At 34.0% G+C, this 10,143-nt stretch overlaps 2 protein-coding genes across 2 annotated transcripts; both read right to left on the reverse strand.

The window, feature by feature from the left end:
- Positions 1-336: 336 nt before the first annotated feature.
- On the reverse strand, positions 337-2,195 carry LOC102583405 (cytochrome P450 71A4-like). The gene is made up of 2 exons (XM_006367749.2): positions 1,271-2,195; positions 337-1,132 (listed from the first exon to the last, which is right to left on the reverse strand). The coding sequence occupies exons 1-2, from the start codon at positions 2,156-2,158 to the stop codon at positions 521-523; spliced, it is 1,500 nt and encodes a 499-aa protein (XP_006367811.1). The 5' UTR covers positions 2,159-2,195; the 3' UTR covers positions 337-520.
- A 5,488-nt stretch (positions 2,196-7,683) lies between these two features.
- Positions 7,684-9,739, reverse strand: LOC102583077 (cytochrome P450 71A4-like). The gene is made up of 2 exons (XM_006367748.2): positions 8,838-9,739; positions 7,684-8,330 (listed from the first exon to the last, which is right to left on the reverse strand). Exons 1-2 carry the CDS (start codon positions 9,723-9,725, stop codon positions 7,728-7,730), a joined length of 1,491 nt encoding a protein of 496 aa, XP_006367810.1. The 5' UTR covers positions 9,726-9,739; the 3' UTR covers positions 7,684-7,727.
- Positions 9,740-10,143: the final 404 nt, after the last annotated feature.

Below are 10,143 nucleotides of genomic sequence, written 5' to 3' on the forward strand. Positions count from 1 at the left end.
ATTATTCCTCTTTGTAAAGAATAATTTTTTCTTCCAATTTATAAAGTGTAAGAAAAAGTTCCACTTTACAAAGTGTAAGAAAAACTTATACTTTATAAAGTGTAAGAAATAGTTCCATTTTATAAAGTGTAGGAAATAGTTCCGTTATATATTAAAATATACACGTTATGGGACTAACGGAAAACGTTTAGAATATTAGATAAAGTGAAATTTTTTCTTCCACTAAGCCTATTTTAGTTACTTTCTAAAATAGTGGCTTATTTTGGTCACTTTTATGTTTTTATGGCCTATTTAGGTTCCCAGAAAAGCTTTAGTTGGATGGTGAAATATCAAACATCAACAAGTAACACATCTTTTGGTCTTATACGTGTAGAATAGCTTGATGTTTTTGGCAGGCATATTAATAGTATTATCTACAGAACATGTTAAAACAGTAAATTTTGAATACAGAGAACATAAAAAAAAAATACCCAACAACTTTATAGACTAGTACACTTATTTATTTCATATTGTGAAAATATTAACTAGACCATGGAGTAGCCACCACAAGCAAAGGTGATTTCCTACGAACAGCGAGCCCATTACATTCAGTCATATCCAAATCCTCCCCTTTTATCCCTTTTGGTAATGCAAAATTGAATTTGTGTACGAGGTTTGCTAATGCTAGCTCATTCACCATAATAGCAAAAGGAATTCCTGGGCAACCCCTCCTCCCAGCTCCAAACGGAATTAACTCAAAGTTTAGTCCTTTCACATCAATATTACTATTCAAGAACCTTTCTGGCTTGTACTCCTCCGGATCATCCCACGATAATGGGTCTCTGCCGATTCCCCAAGCATTAATAAGGACTTCAGTTTTAGCAGGTATGTTATAGTCAAGTAATTTTACTTCTTCCATTGATTCTCGAGCAACTAGAAGTGGAACAGGTGCATGAAGCCTGAGGGACTCTTTGATCACTGCTTTAAGATAGTGCATATTTCCTAAGTCATCCTCTGTTATCTCTGTTTTCCCTTGGCCTAATTCTCGCACTTGATCCTCTAATTTTTTCAGAACTCTTGGATGCCTCAAAAGCTCTGTCATTGTCCACTCCAAAACTGTATATGTTGAATCTGTGCCGGCAACAAATGCATCCTATGCGTTATAAAGAAACACAAATTGGGACGATGGTCAAATGGTAAATATATTAGTAGTATGAATTATATTCAAACTAAATGCTTAAAAGAAAAAATAAAACAAGACACACACACACACTAAAGAGGGAAATTTTACCAAAAGGAGAGCTTTCAATGAATCTCTTTGAAGAGGAAAACCAGTCTCCTTTCCATTCTGAATTTCAAGCAAAACGTCCACGAAATCTTTAGCTTCACCCGCACTGTATTCTGCTTTCTTGTTCCTAATCACGCGTTCTTCAATGACGCTGTCTAGAAATGCATCCAAATCTTTTGCTACTTTCTTTACTTTGGTGTCCAGACCTTTAATTTTATTGAGCCATTTAAGCCACGGAATATAATCCCAAACGTTAAAAGTACCTACAAGCATAAGAGTTTCTTCTAGGAGAGTCTTTAGATCTATTCCACTTTCCCCTTCATTGTATGTCCTTCCTATGGCCACTCTGCTGATTATGTTATTAGTCATACCACTAAAAACATCTCTCAAATCTATCACAAAATCACACTGTCGCCTAATTTTATCAATCATGTTTGATGTTTCTTCTTCTCTCACATAACGATAAGATTGGACTCTTTTATTACTGAGAAGGTGAAGCACCATGACACTTCTAATTTGTCTCCAGTATTCACCATACGGACTAAAAGCCATGTCTTTGGAGCCATAAAAGAGTCCATCAGCCATACTAGATTTAGGTCTATTTGACCAAACGAGATCGTGAGTTTTCATGATATCACGAGCAGCATCGACAGAGGAAGCAATAAGCACAGGCTTACTGCCAAAGTGAAGTAGCATGAGAGGACCATATTTTTTGGATAGTTTATGGAGAGAACGGTGAGGAAGCGATCCAAGTTGATGGAGATTACCTATGATTGGAAGCTTTCTTGGAGATGGTGGTGATAACTTATTTTTGGTGTTTGAAGGGCTAAAGAACCACTGATGAAGAAAGTAAATGAAGACGAGCAGAGGAGCGAGAAGAAAATATTCCATTTTTGTTTTACAAATTAAAAAGTATTGAGTACATATCGAGAATATTTTGACTCAATTATCTCTTAGGTAAGATAGACAGAAATTGTGTGGTTACAGTTCGATTGCCTTGTCTTCTTGTCATTCAATTACTCCCTCTGTTCCATTTTACGTGAGGTAGTTTGACTCGGTACGAAATTTAAGAAAGAAAGGAAGACTTTTAAAACTTGTGGTTCAAAATGAATGATAGAAATTTATGTGGCTGTAAATCATTTCATGAAGGGTAAAATAGACATTTTATAGTGAAATTGTTACTTAATATAGAAATGTGTCATTCTTTTTGGAACTGACTAAAAAGAAAAGTAAGTCATATAAATTAGGACAGAAGGAATAATAAAATTGTCAATTTTGGCTACCTTGAAAATCTTCTCAAAATATTTAGATATTCAAATTAAATCACCCCTTATCCTTAGAGAACGATATTCAATTTAGACACTCAAATTAAATCATGTTCTAATTGAACATCTCAACTCCTAATAAAGTGTTCTAATTAGATATTTTTATCTCCAAATATTCAAAAATATGATTACATACTTGTGTTCCCATGTACTCCATCTGTCTCTAATTACTTGTTCATTTTTTCTTTTTTAGCTTGTCCCTAGTTATTTGTTTATTTTGACAAATCAAGAAAAGACAAATTCTTTTTACTTATTATATCCTCAATTAATTATTTTGAAAAATGTAGAACTTCTTGAAAATTTTAAGTTTTTAATTCACACAATTAATAATTAATAGTGGTAAAATGACAAACTCACTATGACAATTATTATTTTCTTAATAGGTGTGTCATTTCAAAAGTGAACAATTAATTAGGAATAGAAAGGGAGTATATTTTTGCAAAATTTCCAAATAAAAATCGTCAATAATCATATTTATTTAAAAGTGAAATTCAACAAAGTTAAAAATTGAATACTAAAAAAATTCTATAAAATTTATATGGACTATAACACGGTGATCAAATTAGGCCAACTAAGGAAGTTGAAAAGGATCCGTTCAAAAGGAGCAATATGTCACGAACTTAGAGTTTTCGTTAAAGCTCCGTGCGGCGCTTGACAACTTACTCACTATTCTTTCAAGAGCTTGCAAGCTCAAGCAAGCCTTTAAGATTAAGATCGATAAGAGAATGAAAGGAAAGACTTAGAAAGAACAAGAGAGAGCTTTTGAAGAAGGCTTTTGTATTGCTTTGGAAGATTGCTTACAACTTGAGTGATGCCTTGCAAATGGTTGGCACCTCTATTTATACTACCAACTAAGGACTAAAGTGTAAATTAAAATTACTTTACAAGTCCCTAAGTTATTTACACAAAGGTCCCTTTCTAGAGAAATCTACATGGTATAGGACCTTCCATGGCCTTCTTGAGAAATCTAAAGGTTTCTAGAGTTCTCCGCAAGCCTCTCCTTAACTCTAGAACCTTCTGCCCCTATCCGGCTGCGAAGTCGGACTGTCAAAGTGGCGGGGCGTCACAAATAGGACCACAAAACCAGCTCAGAAGTTATCAGATTATAGCTCGAAATCTAGGTAACTAGAGTGGGTTAGGTTATTCAAGTATGAGGTCTTTTTCAGAAGTCATTCAACATTGATTTTTAATTTAAAATTCATTCAATTATAGACTATTTTTACAAAAAGTTTCTCAACTTAGATTTTAAATTTAAAAGTCACTTAATATGAACATATTTCACATAAAGCATTCAACTATACATATTTTACTTTTAAAGTCACTCAACCTATTTTTGACATGAATTTTTTCTTTAAATTTTAAGAAATAAAAAAATATCATTGAAATGATTGATCCGTATATACAGATCATAACTAACCCATTTTTATTTTTCAATTTTTTTTGTTTTAAAAAAAAATTACATGTCAACAACTTTTATTGAAAAAATTAATTAAATAAATTGAGTGACTTTGTAAGTAAATAAAATATCAATAATTGAATGACCATTTGAGATATTATTTCTAAATACATACAAGGACAGGGTTATTAAATAGTTGATAGAGATATTTTGTACGTAGGCAGAATATAGTTAGAATTCTCTGTCTCTCCCCGCTATCTGTTTGTTGAAGAAGAAATATGAAAAAGGCAAGCTTCTTTTGCAATCAGTTATATCCCAACTAAACCTGGCAAAACTTTACTTCATGATTAATTAATGTAGCATGTTAGGATATCTACCAATCCTAATTAAGGACGGGCAGATTTAAAATATTTGTATATAGTTACACTAGAAAAGCTCGAGGCTTATTGAATGAGCACAAATCAGATCTGCCAATGGAGAGAAGCTTGTAGAGGCAATCTTCAAGTCTACCTTCCAATAGGACCTTCCCTGTTGTCCGATCCTTCACAAGACAAAAATAAGGATGGTCTCTTCGCCAACTTGACGTCAAAAATGTATTTTTACATGGCGAGTTACAAGAAGAGGTATATATGACTCAACCTACTAGATTTATTGATCCACAGTTTCCTAATCATTTGTGTCGTTTACATAAGACGATGTATGGTCTCAAACAATCCCCTAGGGCTTGGTTTGAGAAGCTCAGTTCAACATTACTCCGTCTTGGCTTCAGTAGCTCTAAGTCAGATACTTCGCTGTTTATTCATTCATGTGGTTCCAACATTACTATAGTGTTGGTTTATGTGGATGACCTTAAAGTGACAAGAAGTTTCACTGAATTCATAAATACTCTCATTCTGAAGTTGTCCTTTGACTTTTCTGTGAAAGATTTAGAAGATTTGCATTATTTTTTAGGTGTTTCCTACTGGTTTAGTATTATCTCAACCAAATATATTATAGACATTATTTTACAGAGAGCTCATATGGATGGTGCACAACCCATTTTAACTCCTATGGTTAGTGGGTTGCAATTATCCAAGCATGGAAGCACTCCCATTGAAGATAGAGCATTATACCGAAGTCTAGCCAGGGCTCTTCAATATCTCAACTTTAATAGACCAGATGTATCCTATTCTGTTAACAAATTATGTCAACTTATGCATTCTCCTATTGTTACTTATTTTCAAGTGATAAAACGTGTGATACATTATTTGAAAGGGACTATGCATCCTAGTTTACAACTTCGACAATCTCTGACACTAGTTGTCAATGGCTTCTCTGATGCGGATTGGGCAAGGTATCCTAATGATCGACAATTCACTCATGGTTATTGTATTTTTTCAGGGCCTAATCTGGTATCGTGGTGTTCCAAGAAGCAAATAGTTGTTGAACAAATTTAGTACTGAATCCGAATATCGAGATCTAGCTGCTGCTACAGCTGAGATTACATAATTACAACATCTTTTACAAGAATTACACGTTCATTTGCCTAAACCTCCTAAGCTCTGGTGTAACAGCTTATCTTACTGCCAATTCAATCTTTCATGCTCGTACGAAGCATATTGGATTTTCCTTTTTTCAGAGAGAGAGTTGCCTCTAAGGATATGAACGTCTGTTACATAAGCTCAAGAGATCAAGTAGTTGATACCTTAACTAAAAAGTATCTGAAGAATTTGAAGGGTTACCTAGTAATTAAATGCACTAAATTCAATATGTGGATAATGAACCATATTCATCTATCAATACCTTTAGCTACTTGGTGAAAAATAAAAAGACATGTTTGAGTAGGGATGGGCAAATGATTGGATTGGATCGGATTTAGATGGATTGAATGGATTGAGCAAAAATGGTTTGGATTACTATCCACCCAAATAGAATATGGGTAAATATGGATCTGGTCAAATATGATTTGGGTAAAATGGTTCTAACCCATTTAAAACCTCTCCATTTTTCAATTGAGTTTGAAAATTAATATTAATTTTTTTAATTTTTTAGCACAATTAAGAATTTTGAGTGGAAGTGAAAACTAAGTGATCTATTATGGGTCAATATGGATATCCATATTTTACCCATTTTGACCATATTTGTAGAGACTCTTAAAATAACTTGAATCTCATATTTACCCAATTAAAATATGAGTGATCCAAGTCATTAAATATTGGGTAAAATTGATTCATTTCATTAATATGGCTGAAATTGCCACCCCTATGTTTGAGACATTTTGTTTCTCCTCATTCACTTTCTTCCATTTAATTCCGTTTAAATTCCTACCTAAAGTTTAAGTTACAAATTTTCAATATAAGTAACTGTTTATCTCCTACTTAAGACTCATCTGTACAAGGCTTCGTTTGATATTAATTTGATATTAATTGAACACTTCAATTATATCACTGTTGGAATACTGGCCCCCCAGATTTGCGTAAGGAACATGTATATTCTATATGTTCCTTTGCAGATTACAACAGTTACGTTATGTAAAACAAATAAAATAATGACACAATATTTTATCGCGAAAAACCCTGGCTCATAAAGGGTAAAAAACCACGACATACACCTCTGTAGGATTTAACTCTACTTCATTAAACTCTGAACCTCAACAAAAGATTATAGACATATGTAACCTAAGGAATTATAAACTCTAATTCCTAGAAGCCAACAACCAACTAGATCGTCAACCCACTTCAAGTTATGAATTTGGATTACAACTCTTGCAATCCTAGGAACTAACTCTAATTCCTAAATTTCAACACAACCCCCTCAAGGTTTATGTTCTCAAGTCTTCAAGTCCTCTCAATTTGAAGACTCTATTCCTACTCCAGTTTATACTTCACTAGATCTAGAAAGAATTAAAGATACAACTCAATAAAAACTCAATACAAGCAAACTTGACTTAAGAACTATAAAACATATGCCTATGAATCAGTTCTTCAATTCTTGTTTCCTTGCGTTGGCTACACTTCGTAATCAGAAATCACTCAAATATGAACTCCCTCTATTTGATTGTATTCTGCTTGTAACTCTCTGTTTAAGTGTGCAAGTTTCGTTGGAAGATCCTTGCTCTATTTATAGACTAAGTAGACCAAGAATCCTTTTCCTACTTCAACTCTACTTCAATTTGTTTTCCTACTTCAACTCTGCTTCCTTATCCGTGTGGAATTTGAAAATTCTTGTAAACTGATTTTATGCACGCTTCCTCTTCCTTGAAGGAATTCTTTATGATAGGAACCTTTTTGCACTGCTTTCTTGTCGAAAAAGCAACCATTCCACCGATTTATAACTTCTAATTCGCATGGTTGACGTTCTCCTTATCCCAGTCGAATTCTGTCTGAAAGGAACATGTCGGAGCAACCTGTTTCTTTCATCTGTTTCCCTATTTGTCAATCATCAAAATCTTTCTCGATCTAACAATCACTGTTTGTAGAAGAAGAAGAAAAAGAACACTCAAAATACAAGGCTTCTTTTGCAATCAGTTACTATATCCTAAGTTCCTAAACCTGGCAAAGCTTTAGTTGGATAGTTAAATATCAAACGGCAAGATGATTTATCAATGAAGTACGTGACACATCTTTTAGTCCTTACGTGTAGAATAGCTTGATGTTATACTTATTGGCATACAAGAACATGTCAAAAAGAAGAAATCTTGCAAAGAACAACAAAAAGGAAGCAGACCAACACTTATATCATATAGTAAAATTATTAACCACTAGCTAGACCATGGAGTAGCCACCGCAAGCAAAGGTAATTTCCTACGAACACCGAGCCCATTGCATTCAGTCATGTCCAAATCTTCTTCTTTTGGTAATGCAAAATTGAACTTGTGCACAATCCTTGCTAATGCTAGCTCATTTATGATAATAGCAAAAGTCATTCCTGGGCAGCCCCTCCTTCCAGCTCCAAACGGAATCAACTCAAAGTTTTGTCCTTTGACATCAATATCACTATTCAAGAACCTCTCTGGCCGGTACTCCTCTGGATCATCCCACAACAATGGGTCTCTGCCCATTGCCCAAGCATTAATAAGGCCTTGAGTTTTAGCAGGTATGTCATAGTCTAATAATTTTACGTCTTCCCTCAATTCACGAGGAAGTAGAAGTGGATTCGGTGGATGAAGCCTGAGGGACTCTTTGATCACTGCTTTAAGATAGTGCATATTTCCTAAGTCATCCTCTGTTATCTCTGTTTTCCCTTGGCCTAATTCTCGCACTTCATCCTCTAACTTTTTCAGAACTCTTGGATGCATCAAAAGCTCTGTCATTGTCCACTCCAGAGATATATACACTGATTCTGTGCCACCAACAAACGCATCCTATGCATTATAAAGAACCACAAAGAATAATATGAAAATTAACAAAATAACATATACTATAAATGTTATAGAAATAATATTCTAATTGATAAGTTTTTAACTATTTCCCAGTACTCTTCTAAGTGTTGAATCTTGATGATAGACAGAATGGATGTACTGTTGAGGATATTGAAACTAGGGACTTTCATTGAATATCATGTTGATTGTGGATTAACTGATCTAGAACCTATACATGGACAACTAACCCTGGTCTAGTAGAATTGATAGGACTATTGTCAATTATGCCTCGTTAACATAGAAATATCTAAAAGAATAACTTCACAAAATTCACTCAAATTTAAAAAAGAGGTTCACACACAAGTGAAAACGTAACACCCGTCCGTGTCTCACAAATTCTTCCCCTAACAAAACTCTTGAAGCCCTTAGGACTACATTGTGGATCTTCTTCATAGACAGATACTTAAAAGAAAATTAAAACAAGAAACACACCAAGGAGGGAAAATTTACCAAAAGGAGAGCTTTCAATGAATCTCTTTGAAGAGTATAACCAGTCTCCTTTCCATTCTGAATTTCCAGCAAAATGCCCACGAAATCTATAGCCTCACCCATACTGCATTCTCCTTTCTTGTTCCTAATCAAGCGTTCTTCAATGATGCTCTCTAGAAATGCATCCAAATCTTTAGCTACTTTCTTCACTCTGCTGTCCAAACCATTGATTTTATTGAGCCATTTAAGCCACGGAATATAATCCCCAATGTTAAAAGTACCTGTTAGTACAAGAAGTTCTTGTAAGAGAGCCTTAACAGCTATTCCACTTTCCCCTTCATTATATGTCCTTCCTATGGTCACTCTGCTGATTATGTTATTAGTCATACAACTTAAAACATCTCTCAAGTCTATCACTGAGTCACACTGTTGCCTAATTTTATCAATCATGTTTGATATTTCTTCTTCTCTCACATGACGATTAGATTGGACTCTTTTGTTGCTGAGAAGGTGAAACATGACAATGCTTTTAATTTGTCTCCAGTCTTCACCATAGGAAGTAAAGGCCACGTCTTTAGAGCCATAAAAGAGTCCATCAGTGATGCTAGATTTAGGTCTATTTGACCAAACGAGATCGTGAGTTTTCATGATATCGCGAGCAGCATCAACAGAGGAAGCAATAAGCACTGGCTTACAGCCAAAGTGAAGTAGCATGACTGGACCATATTTTTTGGATAGTTTATGGAGAGAACGATGAGGAAGCGATCCGAGTTGATGGAGATTTCCTATGATTGGAAGCTTTCTTGGAGATGGTGGTAATAACCTTTTTTGTGTGTTTGAAGGGCTAAAGAACCACTGATGAAGAAAGTAAATGAAGGCAAGCAGAGGAACAAGAAGAAAATACTCCATTTTTGTTTTACAAATCGAGAATATTTGGACTCAAATATATATCTCTTATTTGGTGTACAAAGCCGAATCAAATTCCAAATTGAGTCAAATCATAAAAGAACCACCTAATGATTTGGTTTGACTTGGTAATGCAAAAAAAATCCAACTATACTTGGATTGGGTTGATTTTAACTATAAAAAAAAGTCAACAAGACATTATATATATAATTTTAAAATTTTATTTTATACATAAAATTATTCACTTTGATATAATTTCTAAAATATTTCTTATACTTTTTCATAATTTTTATCTTTTAACATATTATTTCAAGTTTTTGAGACTTAGAATTTTGAATTGTCTAATAAACGTTATAGTCCATAGATACTAGTAACTCTAATAAAGCTCAAATCAAAATCAAATTAGTATTAATGCTAACAA

The sequence above is a fragment of the Solanum tuberosum genome, unplaced genomic scaffold, assembly GCF_000226075.1.
Source record: "Solanum tuberosum cultivar DM 1-3 516 R44 unplaced genomic scaffold, SolTub_3.0 scf00967, whole genome shotgun sequence".
In the NCBI taxonomy this organism is placed as follows: Eukaryota; Viridiplantae; Streptophyta; class Magnoliopsida; order Solanales; family Solanaceae; genus Solanum; species Solanum tuberosum.

Bases quoted from the DNA above. Each gene is read 5' to 3' on its own strand.
- LOC102583077 (XM_006367748.2), bottom strand. From the start codon at position 9,725: ATGGAGTATTTTCTTCTTGTTCCTCTGCTTGCCTTCATTTACTTTCTT. The intron at 8,331-8,837 runs GTAAATTTTCCC...TATAATGCATAG, and splicing joins CATTGAAAGCTCTCCTTTTG to GATGCGTTTGTTGGTGGCAC.
- LOC102583405 (XM_006367749.2), bottom strand. From the start codon at position 2,158: ATGGAATATTTTCTTCTCGCTCCTCTGCTCGTCTTCATTTACTTTCTT. The intron at 1,133-1,270 runs GTAAAATTTCCC...TATAACGCATAG, and splicing joins CATTGAAAGCTCTCCTTTTG to GATGCATTTGTTGCCGGCAC.